At 44.0% G+C, this 17,336-nt stretch overlaps 2 protein-coding genes across 5 annotated transcripts in view; both read left to right on the top strand.

Moving 5' to 3' along the window:
• The window catches only part of LOC308319069 (IgGFc-binding protein-like), a 29,996-nt gene extending 14,784 nt beyond the window's left edge, over positions 1–15,212 (top strand). The window contains exons 18-36 of one of the 2 annotated variants that reach the window (XM_080768905.1): positions 169–386; positions 999–1,190; positions 1,637–1,825; positions 2,463–2,899; positions 3,527–3,645; positions 3,990–4,186; positions 4,683–4,821; positions 5,018–5,200; positions 5,466–5,611; positions 6,312–6,661; positions 7,315–7,538; positions 7,986–8,127; positions 8,739–9,075; positions 9,704–9,826; positions 10,046–10,147; positions 10,772–10,967; positions 12,542–12,799; positions 13,455–13,591; positions 14,489–15,212. In XM_080768905.1, coding sequence (XP_080625031.1) covers positions 169–386; positions 999–1,190; positions 1,637–1,825; positions 2,463–2,899; positions 3,527–3,645; positions 3,990–4,186; positions 4,683–4,821; positions 5,018–5,200; positions 5,466–5,611; positions 6,312–6,661; positions 7,315–7,538; positions 7,986–8,127; positions 8,739–9,075; positions 9,704–9,826; positions 10,046–10,147; positions 10,772–10,967; positions 12,542–12,799; positions 13,455–13,591; positions 14,489–14,764 — 3,965 coding nt within the window. In that variant the 3' untranslated portion in view covers positions 14,765–15,212. The remainder of the gene's footprint in view (positions 1–168; positions 387–998; positions 1,191–1,636; positions 1,826–2,462; positions 2,900–3,526; positions 3,646–3,989; positions 4,187–4,682; positions 4,822–5,017; positions 5,201–5,465; positions 5,612–6,311; positions 6,662–7,314; positions 7,539–7,985; positions 8,128–8,738; positions 9,076–9,703; positions 9,827–10,045; positions 10,148–10,771; positions 10,968–12,541; positions 12,800–13,454; positions 13,592–14,488) is intronic. The other variant, XM_080768906.1, reaches the window with a different exon arrangement.
• A 1,991-nt stretch (positions 15,213–17,203) lies between these two features.
• Positions 17,204–17,336, top strand: part of dtnbp1a (dystrobrevin binding protein 1a) — a 14,684-nt gene continuing 14,551 nt past the window's right edge. For all 3 annotated transcript variants that reach the window (XR_013964416.1, XR_013964417.1, XM_080768853.1), the window contains exon 1: positions 17,204–17,336. This exon is cut by the window's right edge and continues 106 nt beyond it. The gene's annotated coding sequence lies outside the window, so the exon portion shown is untranslated.

Below are 17,336 nucleotides of genomic sequence, written 5' to 3'. Positions count from 1 at the left end.
AGAAACGCACGCACACACACACACACACACACACACACACACAGTCACACACACACACACACACACACACACACACGCATGCACACGCGCGCACAAATTCAGATGGTCCGTTTGTGTGTGTGTGTGTGTGTGTGTGTGTGTGTGTGTGTGTGTGTGTCTCTCTCTCAGCCCCATCCTGTGGTCCCAACAGTCACTATGAGACGTGTGCAGCTCCTTGTCCCCAGACGTGCAGTGGTCTGGTTTCTCCTCCGGGCTGTGAGGAGGAGGCAGGCATCTGCACTGAAGGCTGCGTTTGTGACGATGGCTTTGTGCTCAGTGACAACACGTGCGTTCCAGTGGCCGAGTGTGGCTGTCAGTACGAAGGGCAATACTACCACAAAGGACAGGTAGGTGGTGGTGGTAGTAGTAGTAGTAGTAGTAGTAGTAGTACTTATTTAGTAGTATGCCTAACCATGAACTAGAATCAACAAACAACAAGGCAAATAGTCACTTAGGCTAATGTAACACTAGCTCAAGATTATATGCACATGTACATTTGATGACGTCTTTTTATTCTCTCTTTGCTCTTTTTTGGCACTTACATTTTTTATCATTATCCTGCTGTTTGTTATTATCTATGCTGCTGCCTTCATTGTCTGAAGGAAGCCAAACCAATATAAGTTTTATACTCTTATGTATACCTGTACACAAGATGTCACAATAAAGTACAATCTTGAACCTTGAACCAATAGTGCAATCACACACCTATGCGTCCACACGGGCAGATGAAAAGATTCAACTTCAGCATAATCTGAAAGTTGAAGCCAGTTCAATTTATTTGTAGCTTTGCATCTGTGTATCTTTTGCAGCAGCTACAGATGTCAGATGCATCTTTGCATCTTCATGTCGCTGGCTTCCATTGATGGTAGACTGTATCTTTGCATCTGCCCGTGTGAACGCAGTATGATGATTATTTAATAGTTTAATACGTTGTTATATACAGTACGTTCTCCTCTCAGGTGGTCTATCCAGGACGAGGTTGCAGCAACAGGTGTGTGTGCTTGGATGATGGACAGATGAAGTGTGATGCGTTCACCTGTTCAGCCAATGAGAAGTGTGACGTGTCAGAGGGCGTGGCCACCTGTGTACCCGAGAGCAGAGATTCCTGCTCTGTGGGCGGAGCCAGGACAGTGATGTCATTTGATGGACAGGTATGTAGGAAAAGCATCCTTTAAGAAGTTAAGACTGTACAACAAACCTAACCACACACACGAACGCGCGCACGCACGCACACACACACACACACACACACACACACACACACACACACACACACTGCGCAGTAGAATGAACAACAATGCTATTACCGTATTGTCCCGAATATAACACAACTCTGATTATAAGACATTTTTCAAGACTCATTTGTGGAAAAAGAACGTTGAATGACAAATATTCTAGTCCCTGATTATAATACGACCCCGTTTTTTTATTTTCATTGGAAAATCGTATATTCTGGCCAATAGGGTATACCGAGTGCATCCCAAGAAATGGATGGTGGATTTTCTTTTGTAATGTAATGCATGAAGTGAAATACTTTTAAGCCTTTTTTGTTTTGTTTTATCTATATAATGATGAAGGAATGATCTCTCCTCTCTAGGATTATCCTCTTTGGGGAGACTGTATCTTCACCCTGTCGGAGGTGGCGGAGGACAATGGAGAGCGGGCGGCCTTCTCTGTGTTGCTACGGCAACATGTCGCCAAGGACGGCGGAGTCACGCGCTCCGTGGAGATCCAGGCCTACGACTATGAGATCGCCATGGACTCCGGTGTTCTCTGGGAGATCAAGGTATACGCATGTTCGTTCAGATAGTTCAGGTTTTTTTTGGTAAAAGATCGCACTCGCGTGAAGTTGAGGGGCGCCTCACTCACATCGTACTCTAAACAAGCATTAAAAGTCCATAGACTTGACTGTACACACGTGTGTAATGAGTTTTTCATTACCACACTGTCGCAATATTTCTTGCTCTAGGTGCGATCTTTGTCGGTTTTCTGCTTTATATGTAAAGTGTCTTGAGACAACTTGTTGTGATTTGACACTTGAATAAAATTTAATTGGATTGAAAATGTAACTGCCATATGACGTAATTTCCGAAAGCCAGACGTTGGAGGGGCTATAGCGCCCCTGAAAAAAACTGTGTGGGGCGGGCCTCACTTTGTCCTGGCGGATTAATTTGTTTGCGGGTTGATCCTGTCTTGACATGCCATTGGAACCATACTGTTCTCTGATTAAAGCAGAATGCATGGTATTGGGGAAGATTTGCTGTAAGCATTCCACAAACCTAGAATCATCCCCATGCCACGTATCGTAGAACATATGCCTATAATATAAGTAACTGTATTGTCTCCGTCGGGTGGAAACCCCACGTGTCCAAAACTGGTTGTAGCTCTGTGACGTAGCTCTGTGTTCTTGTGGTCACATGCAGGTTGATGATGTCAGAGCCATCCTTCCTCTCTCATTGGGCGAGGGGAAAGTGCGCGTTAACCAGAACGGCATCCACATCGTGGTGGAAACGGACTTCGGCCTGACGGTGACCTATGACACCATAGCGGGCGTGGTCCTGGAGCTGCCGTCCACCTATCGGAACGCTCCGCGCGGCCTATGTGGCAACTACAACGACAAATCTTCGGACGACTTCGTTTTGACCGGCGAGACGCGACCCGCTCCGCTGGGGCGGTTCACCGCGGCCTGGGTCGTCGAGCGCACCGGCGTGGTCTGTAAGACGGGATGCGGCGACTCGGCCTGTCCCGAACCCAGTGGACAGAAGGTTCCGGAATGTGACGTCATCAGCGCTGGCCAGGGTCCGTTTGCTGGCTGCCACGCTGCGGTACCGCCTACCCCCCGCTACGATGCCTGTGTGAAGTAAGGAGGAGAACTAAATATGAAATAAACGAATTAAATTAAATTAATCTAAATTCATTCATTCATTCATTCATTCTTTCAAGTTTTATTTATTCTCGAAATTACACTGAGTAATCAAACAAATTTTCAGTGTCGTCGAGTAATACAATAAGGGTACACATATGAATTACATAGGTTACAAATAGAAGCTAAGACAAATTTCAAAACGATTTAGATATTGTGGGGGTCTGTATAGCTCACCAAGGTTTTAAAACGACTCAGGGGTACCAATGTGGTCAATTTTAATGTAGTTTGCAGGTCATTCCATGTATTAGGGCCATAGAAGCTAAAAGCAGATCTACCAAGTTCAGAGTTAACTTTTGGTACCTTGAATTTGGAGAAATTATACATATAAGTATACATATTTTCCATGTAGATTGTAATAACGTTCAGGCTGCTTACACGGCCATCACACCTGGATTTTCAGGCCACAATAACGGTTCCCGCAACAAAAAGAAGTGCTCTCCATATATTATACAGTATACATGCGTGTGAAGTCTGTGACATAACCCAAGACATGACGTTTTGGGGGACCTTTTGCACCTTTCTACTTGAATTATCATTCATTATTATTATTCATGTCACCAGGGAGATGTCCACCGGTGGAGGAGGGCGGGACATCCTGTGTCGTCACATCCAGGCCTATGTCTTCTCCTGTCAATCAGCCGGCGCCAACGTATCCAGCTGGAGGACAGACCAATTGTGCCGTAAGTCTTATGGCTCATTGGTTGATTGACTGGAGCATGCTCGGTGGGGGTTTCGAGGAGGTCCCCAGCCAAATGAATGGAGAATCCATGTCATAAATTATGTGGATGAGCAAATCGACAAGTTATGTCATGATGATGTACGAATCAGTACGATGATAAGAGCGCCCCTTCACTTCACACGGGTGTGACAAAAACCTTGAACCAATTGCAATTTATTTTGGGTCAAACCTTAGATTGAGTGGTCACTATGAGCTGTGTACTGTGAGCATGTGTCATTGCAGCTCTGACCTGCCCAGCAGGCAGTCCCTATGAGCTGTGTACTGTGTGTGTGTGTGTCATTGCAGCTCTGCGGTGCGCAGCGGGCAGTCACTATGAGCTGTGCGCAGACACCTGCAGCTCCTCCTGCTCCTACATGCTGAGTCCAGGCCGCTGTCCTCCGTGCCACGAGGGCTGCGAGTGTGACGAAGGCCTGGCGTTCGACGGAGGACGCTGCGTTCCCGTGGAGAACTGTGGCTGCATGGTGGACGGACTGTACTACAAGGTAACGGTAAACACTCATAATGTAATGTGGAAGGGCAGCAGGTGATCAATGTTGATCAAGTGGAATTAAAAGGTCATGAGTTGGTTCAAAAGTATTACGAATTTTGAACTTGTGGGCCCTGGACAGTATTTCCAACGAAGCAATGGAGTTACCATTGTAGATAGATGATGGTTATCTCTATGGTCTTGCTACTGTAGCTGGTACAATATCGTGCCTGTGCACTAGAAAACACACGTGGATAGGAGAATCCGTTGCTCTCTTTATCAGGTGTGTCACTATTATCATGGATCTAGTTTTCTCTCAGTCAGGTCTGTCTGTAGTGTAATGAATCTACTAATCTATATTGTTCTCTCAGTCAGGTGTGTCTGTATTGTCATGAATCTAATCTAATTGTTCTCTCAGTCAGGTGTGTCTGTATTGTCATGAATCTAATCTAATTGTTCTCTCAGTCAGGTGTGTCTGTATGGTCATGAATCTAATCTAATTGTTCTCTCAGTCAGGTGTGTCTGTATTCCGAGACGACTGCTCAGAGAGCTGCGAGTGCCAGTCTGGTCGCTTCAGCTGCAAAGAACACGGCTGCCAGACGGGGAAGGAGTGTGGCGTGAAAGATGGGACGCTAGGATGCTACACCACAGGTAATGATATACCGTGTGTGTGTGTGTGTGTGTGTGTGTGTGTGTGTGTGTGTGTGTGTGTGTGTGTGTGTGAGTGTGTGTGACCGTGTGTTCGTTCATGTGCGCAACTGCTTGCGCAGGTGTGAACTGTCAATGCCTATAAATGACCAAACCGTGTGTGTGTGTGTGTGTGTGTGTGTGTGTGTGTGTGTTCCAGACCCCTGTGCGGAGCTGGAGTGTCGTGAGAAGGAGCGCTGTGAGGTCCAGGAGGGCGAGGCGGTGTGCGTGGCCCAGTCCAAGGCCGTGTGCTACGGCTTCGGCGACCCACACTACTCCACCTTCGACGGGTGGAGCTACTCCTTCCAGGGAACCTGCTCCTACGTCCTCGTCAACACCACAGGTTATAAAACTAACTACACAACCTAAGTTAGTAATACTGATAATAATATAAACTAGTGGTTCCCACTTCCCCAACTTTTTAGCTCAAGACCCAATTAGCTCATGACATTTGCCCCCGGGACTGGAACTAGTGAAAATAGCCGATCTACTAGCAAAAGTAAAAACTTTTTCATTTGCTGCTTTCTTTTGTTTTAGCGATTTTAGCTATTTTTGTGGGAAAAAAGCATATATCAACAACAACCCATTTCACGGTGTCCCCCCACCAGGTCGCGACCCCAGTCTGCCCCAGGTGACGGTGACGGTCAAGAATGAGCTTCGTGGAAACGATGTGGGCTCTTTCACGCGTTCAGTTAGCGTGGACCTCCTGGGCCACCGTATCGACATCCTCAGAGGACAGAGTGGCACCGTGGAGGTGCGGGACTCGCTTTAGAACGTAGTGATTCTACACCATTTCATTGATTGATTGAATACTAGCTTTCATGAAATTAATCTTCATTGCTTTTTATTTTTCGTTTTTCTTTAATTTGAAACTCAATTATAGTTCTATGCCTGTGAATGATTAGAAAGATTGTCCAGAGAGGCAGTATTGTACAGTGAAAGGCATATACATCATGACATGACATTACACATATCAGTAACGTACGTGTCTGTCTGTCTGTCTGTCTGTCTGTACAATTTACAATTTAGGCATTTAGCAGACGCTCTTGATCCAGAGCGACTTACATTTAAGCAAAAACAAAAGCATGGCATACATTTAAGCAAAAACAAAAAGCATGGCATACATCACATATATCAAAAGTAGTTATCGTGAATCATGTATCAACTAAGAACGTAACAGTGGAGTATCTATGTCAACTATACATACTATACTATATTATATTATACAATATACATGTGTACTATAAAGTGCTATATGACTACTATGACTATGCAATTCTAGTGCTGTCTACGTAACGAGCTATAAGTCTGTCTAAAATAACAATGCTAACCTACGGTAAGTCTACTATCTGAGTCTACATAAAGTGCTATTTAAAAGGTCTGTCTGTCTGTCTGTCTGTCTGTCTGTCTGTCTGTCTGTCTGTCTGTCTGTCTGTCTGTCCGTCCGTCTCTAGGTGGACGGCATCAGGACGCGACTGCCCGTCATATTAGACGGAGGAAGCGTCTCTATAACGGAGTCCGGGATAAGGGGAGTGCTCCAAGCCAACGTCGGAGTGGAGGTGACCTTCGACTGGAACACGCTCATCATGGTGTCCATCTCCAGCAGTTTCCACGGCAACGTGGGCGGTCTCTGTGGCAACTACAACGGCGACAGGGACGACGAGCTCGCCGCCACGCCCACGGGGACCGCGGCGACCACCGTGGTGGAATGGGCGAAGTCGTGGAGCGTCGCCGACGATGACGTCTTCTGTTACCATCAGTGTGAAGGGAAGTGTCCTCAGTGCGCCACTCAAGACCGTCTACGGTACTGTTCAAACTAATAAAGTCATCCTTATTAAGCCACCAAGACCCTCCATTTAAAGGTCGTACAACATGAAATTCATCATGATGTCATCACTCATCAGTATCACCCTACTTTGTATAATTCCTCCCCCTCTTCAGTTCCAAATGAGCATTTCCACTCTGTGTACAATGTGCGCCATTGTTGATTTTCCAAGCTGGAATGGAATGGAAACAAGCCTGGGTTTATCTAGCATCAGTATTATAATGACTTGAAGATTAAATAAAGTTGCATATCAGCTAAAACTGCTTCAGAGAAAGAAACTAGAAATGCACTCTGTTGAGGTGCCAAGCGCGCAAGTACTGCTACTAACTAATGTCTATTTCAACTGCTGTTCTAAATCCTTTAGACCCGTTATTTGAAACATAGGCTACCTTAGTTACGTCACCATAACGGCCAATATAAGGGAGCCAATAAGGGACCACCATTATTACCCTGAAATACATGCATACATACATATACATACATATTACATACATACCCAGCTGTTATACAGTATAGCTTCTTTAAATAGCAGTGGTAGAAAAAGTAGTACACTCAAAATGTTTTAAAAAAAGTAACAAGTAACATACTGCAATGTAGCAATGTATGTACTCTTTTCCTGTGTTGTACTGCAGACTTTCCGCTCCCCAGTACTGTGGCGTTCTGTCCAATAAGACGGGTCCGTTCTCCGGTTGCCATGCTAAAGTGCCGGTGAAGCAGTTTGCCCAGGACTGTTTGTATGACGTGTGTGTCAACGACGGGAGGCAGGAAGTGCTGTGCGAGGCTCTGGCCAGTTACGTCGCAGAGTGCCAGGAGGGTGGAGTCAACGTGTCGCCATGGAGGGAAATTGCCAACTGTCGTACGTTAATTATACATAAAGTGGTAGACTACACTCGTACATACATACATACAGTACGTACTACATATCTACTCGGGAACTCTTGGGAATTCTTGGCCGAAACCGAATACCGAATATAGGAAACAGTTGGCCAAAAACCGAATATGATTAATATTATATATTTTTTCCTACCATTGCTGTCATGGTCGTACGTTAAAGCTACCTGATTTATGGCAAAATAAATGGTTATGGCAAAACTTAACTTAAATAATAATCACTATTATGGGTCCATAAAACATTTATTCAGCTCTTTTGAATGCATTAATTGCATACACTATTCGGTGATATATCTTCTGCCAATTCGAAACCGAATAGGGCCGAAAATGCATTTTTAGCCATTTTATGCCGAATATTCGGTACATCACTAATATCTACATACATATTTACTCCTCTATTCTTCTCTTCCAGCCCTCGTCTGCCCAGCTAATAGCCATTATGAAACTTGTGGAACATCATGTCCAGAAACCTGTGGTCCAAAGCCCGAGTCCTGTCCTATGACGTGTGTGGAGGGCTGCTTCTGTGACAAGGGATATGTCCTCAGTGGACACAAGTCAGTAGATTCTTTTTCATATGATCGTCATGGCTGCCTTTCCGACAACAGCTATACACAACGTTTGTTGTTTATGTAAAACAGAAATTAATTTCAACGTTCTGGATATTTATAAAGGCCTATTTGTCAGTTGGAGCTATAGATAGATAGTGCTGGAGATCACAGAACAAGCAAGAAGGACACTGATAGGGATGTCCCGTACACGTTTTTTTTTGCTCCTGATCTCCAATTCTGATCATTTAATTGAAGCTTATGCTACGAACATTTAATTAACCCATTCTGACCGGGCACCCATTTTGGTGTTGGCATCATGTTATGCTTTAGCTATTGAAAAATAGCAGATCTACAAGCTCATACGAGCTTGTAGGTCTGCTGTTTTTGAAAAATTCGAAGAACGACTGACATTTTTAGAATCTGATCTCAGGTCAGAATGGGTTCATCAGACCAGTGTGTGTCCAGTGGAAACCTCGTATGAATCTGATCTCAGGTCAGAATGGGTTAATTAAACATAATAATGGGCCTTGATTATGAACACGGTTGAAAACCACTGCAGTATAGAGGCAGCACTGCAGGCACATTCTCTTGACTCCTGGCACTGCTCATCCCCGCAGGTGTGTCGTCAGGGAGAAGGGCTGCGGTTGTAACCATGAAGATCGATACTACCTCCCCGGCGAGGTGTTCTGGGCGGACAAGCGGTGCAGGTCAAAGTGCGCCTGCGACCCGGCGACGCAGAAGGTGGCGTGCGAGCGGCGGGGATGCAAGGCCGGCGAACACTGCTCCGTGGTGGACGGAGTCCAGGACTGCTACCCGGTCACCTTCGGCACCTGCCAGGCCCAGGGAGACCCGCACTTCAGAACCTTTGACGGTCGCAAGTTTGACTTCCAGGGCAACTGCGTGTACCGTCTGGCCAGTGTGTGCAACGAGACGGAAGGGTTGGAGCGCTTTGAGGTAAAAATGGTGTATAGGCTGAAGTAGAGTAGAACGAGATGCTAGCCCATTTTGGGGCGGGAACCCCTATACTATAGCTATCGAAAAATAGCAGATCTACAAGCTCATAGTGAGCTTGTAGATCTGCTATTTTTGAAAAATCATGAAAGTCTTTTAATATATATTCTTTCAGAGCCAAAGTTTTTAACTCGAATCTTTGCTTCTGGGGGGCTCCCTGGAACAACATATTTTCAGATGGGGGTCGGCGGCCAAATACATACATAATCTTGGGGGTCCTTGACATGAAAATGTTTGAGAACGACTGGGAAACTGGGTTTTTCAGAGAACTGTCAGGATTTAGAAGACATTCATTTTGTAGAATCGTTCCCAGAACAGGCTAGCACAGAACAACAACACCCACAATTCAGTTCATTTAGTCCACACCATGGGAAACGCATACACCCAAGCTACAGACTTTGAACGGCATCAGATTCAGATTCAGTTTGCCTTGTTCATCCAACAATATTCAAGGAAAAAAGGTCTTCATGCCGTTATCTGTCCCATTTATTACTTACATAATGTCCTCTATATTGTCTTGTGTAGGCCTACTTACATCAGTTTTCCTCTCCCCTCTCCTCTCCACTGGTAGGTGAGCTTGGAGAACAATAATCGCGGGAACACCAAATTTGATGTGTCCTATGCTAAAGTGGTGACTGTTAACGTCTATGGGCACTCGTTTACACTGGCCTTGGACTACCCAGGACAAGTACTGGTGAGGGCACGCACGCACGCACGCACACACGCACACACATCAAACAACCACATGAAAATTCATGCATGATATACTGTAAAGTTAAAGGGGTGTGTGTGTGTGTGTGTGTGTGTGTGTGTGTGCGTGTGTGTGTGTGTGTGTGTGTGTGTGTGTGTGTGTGTGTGTGTGTGTGTGTGTGTGTGTGTGTGTGTGTGTGTGTGCACGACATGTGCTGTGCAGGTGGATGGAGAGGCGTTCCATCTCCCCTACTCCTGCAATCAGTCGCTGGTCCGGGTTCATCGAGGAAACCGATTGGCTGTTATTGAGACCCACTTCCTAAAGGTCACATTCTGACACACACTAGCTATAGCCTTATACGTGCATGGCTGCATGCATATAGAATATATAATTATGTTTATACAATACATAATGCATATTGTTGCTGTTGCGTGGAAACATTACATGTCATCTCCAAATCTGTTACTTTTCAGGAAATGGAAAAGTATTTATAACACCCACAGACGTGGTTTAACCCATTTTCAAAATGTTTCACAAATAGCGGAAATAGCCGATCAACATGCTGATCTGTGTCCAGATGCGACATGCTGTGAGCTACTTTTGGTTTCTGCTCGGCTGTGCACTGTCATGTAGAAAACAATTACACCCACACAACCTGACCTTTTGAAAGTTCAGTGGATTCTCTGTGGTCTAGGGTTTTCTCTGTGTGTTCTGAAGCCTTTTGAGCTGCAGTGAAAACAGGCAAAATACCTCAACGGTGACATCTGCTGGCAAATTGTTATGTCATTGTTACATCACAGTCCACGGACAAATTAGAGCACTTGTTTGAGCCAGAAAACCCCACCCAGACCACAGAAAATCTACTGAATGTTAAAAATGCAGGTTTTTTGGGTGCAATTGAGCTCAGCAAACCTAAAAAAAAACGTCATCCTTCTGTTACTGTTACAGGTCTCTTATAATTGGCGAAGTCTTGTGAGGGTGCAGGTGGCAACAACCTATCAAAACACCCTCTGCGGCCTCTGTGGTAACCTCAATGGTGATCCTAAAGATGACCTCACGCTGCCCAATGGGAAGGCAGCCTCCAGTGCCAAGGAGTTTGGACTGAGCCAATGGCTGGCCAACGTGCCGGGCTGCTCTCATGAGTGTACGTCGGAATGTTTTGTTGAAATGCACTTGATTTAGTGTTAAACTGTTTTAGCGTTCCACAATACAAAAACATGTATGATTTACACCAGTGGTTCTCAATGATTTCCAAAAGCATCCCAAAATGAATATGCCCCATTGGGCCCTCCCCCCATCTGAAAGACGTCTGTGCCAGGGATCCCCATGCAATCTGTAAAAATGCATCACATCACGGCGCGTTGTGAGTTTGTAGATGAGCTATTCTCAATTAGCTGATATATGTAGCTTTAGTGGTTAAATAAAATGTAAGGTTGAAGTAGAAATCTCTTTTTCCCCCCCTTTTTTCCTTTTCAAATTTAATTTATGCAACATACAAAAAAGAGACACCAGTCAGAGCTAAAAACGAGAAAAGAAAACAAAGAGCATTGATGAAGTGTACTTGTGTATATATTTTTTTCATTTCAACCTTTATTTAGTTCTCGGACAACACACTGAGGGCTGGGACCATAGACTGTAAAAAATATGGACAAAGAGTTCCGCGGGTCTAACATGAAGGTAAAATGAAGCCTGTCAGTCCTTGCAATGGAAGTCGCCATCTTTCTAGATCCGTTTTGGCCCAGCTCAGGCCAGCTGGCCCATTGGCTGGCCCAGACAACGAGGCGGGACTTCCCCCTTCTTCTTCGTTGGTTTTTATTTTGACTCGAGTGGGTGGGGGATCCCGTTCATAGACTGTAACGGTAGCCACGCCCCTCAGAACATGCGCGACTTTATGGTCATTTTTTTATAAATGGGACCATAATTTTCCAAAAAGAATATTATGACATTAGAAATGAGACTTTAAACTAGTGACTGGAAGCAAAAAGTATTCATGACCATGTTTATTAAGGTAATACAGTCTAGGTGAAGTTGGGCCAAAATACATGGACTTCTATGGGGCTATGGGTTTTTCTGGGTCCAGTGACAGCGCCACAACAGGCCATTATATGAACTTTCATTTCCTTAGTGGCTTCACAAAATATCCGTCTGACTGCCCCCCTGGCTGGGACCCTCTTTTTCAGTGGTGCCGAGAAACATAACACAAAACAAGAAAACAACAAGAAAACAAAACATAGATAAATAGAGTAAAATTACTGGTAATAATAAGGGAACATTGCATAGGTACAGTTGATATTTACCAGCGTTGATATGTCAAGTTGAAAGCGATATAGAGAAGGAAGAGAGCTGTATTTTAGTGAAGTCTGTAAGGTGTTCCAAGTGTGTGGGGCAGCGCACTTGAAGGCAGATTTTCTAGAGGCATGCATGGTCTCAAGCATCAAATATTGTTGAGAGCGTGTATGATAAGAAATGGTTTTCCATTTTAAAAGAGAATTTAAATAAGAAGGTAATTTCCCAATTAGAGCTTTATATATAAATAAAAACCAGTGTTGGTCTCTCCTTGTCGCAAGGGAGGGCCAACCAACCTTATTATATATTATGTATGTATGTTATAGCTGTCGCCTCTTATAAATCTGAGGGCAGAATGATAAACTGGGTCCAAGATTTTAAGTGTGGTAGCTGATGCGTTTCTGTATGTTGTTGTGTATTGTGTGATTGTAGGTGAACACTGCCCTCCCGACCGCTTGGCTGGTAGACCACCCGCTTTCACGGTGGTCTGTGACGTCATCGTGGAGGACGGCCCCCTGCGAGACTGCGTTGGCCGCGTCGACTCCGAGCAATTCCGCAGCGACTGTTATTACGACATGATGCTGACCGATGGGAAGGAGGCTACCGCCTGTGACATCATCGCCGACTATGTGCAAGAGTGTCAGGAAGTGGGTGGTCATGTAGAAAACTGGAGGACCAAGGACTTCTGCTGTAAGTTATAATACGAATTAGAATAAAAAAAATGTTTAATCGTACTATAGCACCTACATAAAAGCAACTAAAAGTGCTTTACAATCGGAGCAGTGAATTGGTTTGAATGCTTGCTCGAGGACACTCAAGCTATCGCCTGCATCTAAATGCACTAATACGTATGTACGTACATCTTTAATCCATGTAACTCGAGAACCGTTCGCCCCACCGACTTCAAATTCGACACACTCGTTCCACACCCCTACAGGGAGGGAGTGCAGTGCCCGGTGTGGAGTCGGTCGGACCCACAAAAGGCCTCTGCCCGGGCTATGGACCTGATCACCCCTACAGTATATCACACATATATGGAGCTGGCCTGTTCTGACATAACAACACTTCATATTTGGGCATGCCTGACACAGAACTCCATACTGTATTGGAATAAAGGGACACAGAAAGACGGATACAGTAAATATCCATATATGGGCATAAAAGGGACACAGTGTGCGGGTATTGCATAGCCGGGTGGGACATGGATCTCCAACTTCCATCGTTACTGACTTGGTGCGCTCGCTATACAGCCCGGGAACCAGCGTTTATAATTGTCTGTGTTTCAGTGGCGTATTGTATATTAATGTCTGTTATTTTAGTGATGAATGTGTCGTGTGTGTTTCAGCGATGAACTGTCCGGCCAACAGTCGGTACAGTCTGTCCGCTCCAGGCTGTCCTGTTACCTGCTCCACTCCAGCTTCTAAGTGCAGAGACCCGCCCTCCGAAGGCTGTGTCTGTGACCCTGGTTACTTACTGAGCCAGGTAACAACAGCCCATGTCTTACCCATGTCTTACCCCTCCGAAGGCTGTGTCTGTAACCCTGGCCTGGTTACTGAGCCAGGTGAGGTAACAGTCCATGTCTTACCCATCTCTTACCCCTCCGAAGGCTGTGTCTGTAACCCTGGTTACTTACTGAGCCAGGTAACAGAACAGCCCATGTCTTACCCATGCTGTGGACTTCTTAACCACTTTCAGAGCTTTAGTTACAAGAAATTGTCAAAAACATTCACGAAATGTGACTAAAATAAAATAGCACAGTGGTTTTCAACCAGTGGTCCGGGGGCCACCAGTGGTGGCCGTCTCCTATGGAGAGACACTATCAACACAGCATGGAATTGTGGACAAAATCTTATCCAGCGATCGACAACAAAATATTCTTGGGTCTGAGAGGCTAAATCTCATCAAAATTGGTGGTCCGTGGCTCAAATGCAGAATAAAGAATGGGCCTTGCTATGAAAAAGGTTGAAAACGCAATCAAATGGCAGATCTATCGGTTATTTTCACTATATTCAAAGCACGACAAAGGGATTTAGTGGTTAATAAAATAAATTAACAATATGGTAAATGTAAAAGAACAACTGCCAGGTGCAGAAAGATCTACAGTATAATAAGTTTGTGTGTCCCGCAGCCTCTGCCTCAGCTCACGGCTTCACGTTGCAGCGTTCAGAGTATCCATGGGCTTTATGCCATTCAGCCTTCAGCCTATGGGTTTTATGTGTAGGTCTCCCATTGGCTTAGAAGCAGGCTAGAGACGAGGCAGCCAATCATGAAAATGTACCCACTACAATCGCTAGAGGCAGTTGTAAATGTAGTCCAGGCGCTTTTAACGCACCTGGCAAAAAAACCAAACACCTGCACATCTGCTCTTTGCTCTTTCAGGATGTCTGTGTGCGGCTGTCACAGTGTGGCTGTCAGTTCGAGGGCCGCTATGTTCCATCCGGTGTGAAGTTCTACGCCGACGGCGACTGCCAGCGCTTCTGTGTTTGCAGCGGAGGGGGTACGGTGTCCTGCAGGGACAAACCCTGCACAGGGAACGAGAAGTGTGGAGTAAGGAAGGGCAAGAGGGGCTGTTATTCCCAAAAAGACGAGTCTAATCAAGGGATTTCACTCTTCGGCGGTATAAGGAATGCTGTGGATGATGTGTTTGGTGGATGAAGTGGCAAGCAAGGACAGTATCTTTACTTTAAGTACAGTATGCACACGGTATGACCCTCTTGAAAACCAATGTAAGGGTTAGAATGATTATGGGTAAATTTTTCTAAATGATTTGTGATATTTTTACTGCAGTTCTTTGATCAGGTTTGTTTGAGCTTACATTGCATTCATCTTGTGTTTTTGTCAAAGTTTATTTAATGCTTGAGTGGATGTAGGGTCCATACACAGTATAGTACTGCATAATATATAATTGTATACAGTATACAGGCACACGTATATAACGGTATATACTGTGAGTGTGATGTCATGATGATAGGCTCTTGTTTAGGATTACATTACAATGAATGCAATCCTGAATTTTATATAAATTAAGTATTATTCTGGGGATGCATCAATACAATGCAATCGATTATTGATTATCAAATACATTAAACATTTCTGCAACACACATGTACTGTAAATGCCTTTTGACTCTGTGATAGAGATGCATTTAAATGCATTTTTCTTGTGCGTGAAAGACATGCATTGCTCCATCTACTTACTACTACTCCTTACAGCACCCCAAAATATCTACCCCTTTTGGGGTAGATATTTTTCCAGGTACCCCCTCATCCTCGCAACACGGATAACAAATAAATGTATACGTCTAAATGTAGACGTTTAAATGTAGACGTCTAAATGTAGACGTCTAAATGTATACAGACGTCTAAATGTAGACGTCTAAATGTAGACGTCTAAATGTGTACGTCTAAATGTAGACGCTAAATGTGTACGTCTAAATGTAGACGTCTAAATGTGTACGTCTTCTCTTATGGGGGTCCCTGGCATATATTTTCAAATGGGGGTCCACGGGCTAAGTAGTGTCAATTTGGGGGTCCTTGACATGAAAAAGTTTGGGAACCACTGCTTTAAACACTTTAGCACTTTATGAACATGAACAAAATAGATGGGTTTTTGATTGATTGATTGAAATCTTTATTAACAGTTTGCAGAATTACAGTACATTTCAAGCACAAACTCAATACAAAGACTGTTAACTGTGAGTGGACGACCCAATTAAGCCTTACACTTGTTTACAACAGGGTCCACATTGTTCAATTCATCAAAACATTTAGAGACAAACAAATAGACACTTCTATGTAGTTAAAGAACAGAACAGGAATTCATCATATAGGAAGCGAAAAGGGAAAAAAATATATATACAGTGAGGGGAACAGGGGGATAAAAGAAAACGAAAGACAGAATGTAGGGCGCCTGCACACAACACCATGCGTTGATGCCATGTGTGCATATGTGCAGGCACCCAACACTACGTCCATACAAAAACATAGTACAATCCAGATAAAAAATCAGCTTTTACAGAGGCCAGTTTCGAATTGCAGCCATCCGTAGGTGCCCTTTGAGAGCAGTTTTGAAGGAGCCAAGGGATTCACATGTCTTAATGACTGTTGGTAGGGCGTTCCACATTTTGGTCGCATAGGAGCGAAAAGAATTTAGCCCCTTGTTTGTGCCGAATCTGGGTTGTACATGGTTTGTTGCACTCCCTCTGGTGTTGTGGGTGTGGACTTCGTTTACATTCAGTTTACATACAGTTTACATACAGTTACATACAGTTTACATACAGTTCCAGGGGTCCCCCCTGGAACTCCCTCAGGTACCCCTGGGGGTCCCCGGACCCCACTTTGGGAACCACTGCCTTACAGTATATACAGCACGATGTCTATTTGTTCTATAAATGATACAGAAAGTGTAGCTAATGTGTGTGTATCAAATTGGCCACACATTCACACGTTACGAACTTTATAACATACTGCAAGATTATGGTACTAGTATAGTATGCGTGCTTGATTTTGTACAATGGGTTTATTGGAAGACATGAACATACAGTTTAACTCAATGGCCGTGCAGGCGTGCACCCATTTAGCTCGATTAGATGAATTATATTTCAACATTTAAATTGGTGTGAATGTGAAAATTAAAAAAAGTACAATTCTTCAGGTATCTACAATCTATCATTTTTACAAAAGAGACGAGGGAAAACAATTTGGAACGCATATTAATGAAAGCCTCTTCCTTAAGGAAGATGGTGATAAGCTATATACTCTCAAATGTTCATTAAAACCCCACATATAAGTAGTAAAACATTCTGGGCAGAGGATTTTCCAATAAAAACATTGAAAGAGAGATATACATTTTGATGGCTTTGGCTAGCTTTTCTAACAAAATGTTAACAGAGCAGAGATGTTCTATTGATAGAAAAGGAGATTGTATTGAGGTAATTTGCTTGTTTGAATGTTTTACATCATGGTGGGGATATGTATGTATAGATATTTAACACAATATCAGTAAGACTTTTTTTTTTCAAAATAATTTCAAACGTATTAACAGTGCTTTTATTTTGAATGTCCTACGCGGAAGTGCCTTTGCTTATGTGCAGGTTGTATGACGGACAGCGTTTATAAACCAATACTGCAGCAGGCTCTCGATATATAAATGTTTACACTTATTTACGACCAATACTACTATAGTACGTGTTAAAGTTAAAGATGGTTTAACTTTAGCACACGCTAAG

This window comes from Protomyctophum bolini (assembly GCF_963924005.1).
Source record: "Protomyctophum bolini genome assembly, chromosome: 7".
Taxonomy (NCBI): Eukaryota; Metazoa; Chordata; class Actinopteri; order Myctophiformes; family Myctophidae; genus Protomyctophum; species Protomyctophum bolini.
The sequence above is the reverse complement of the archived record's forward strand: the minus strand, read 5'-3'. Positions and strand labels throughout refer to the sequence as shown.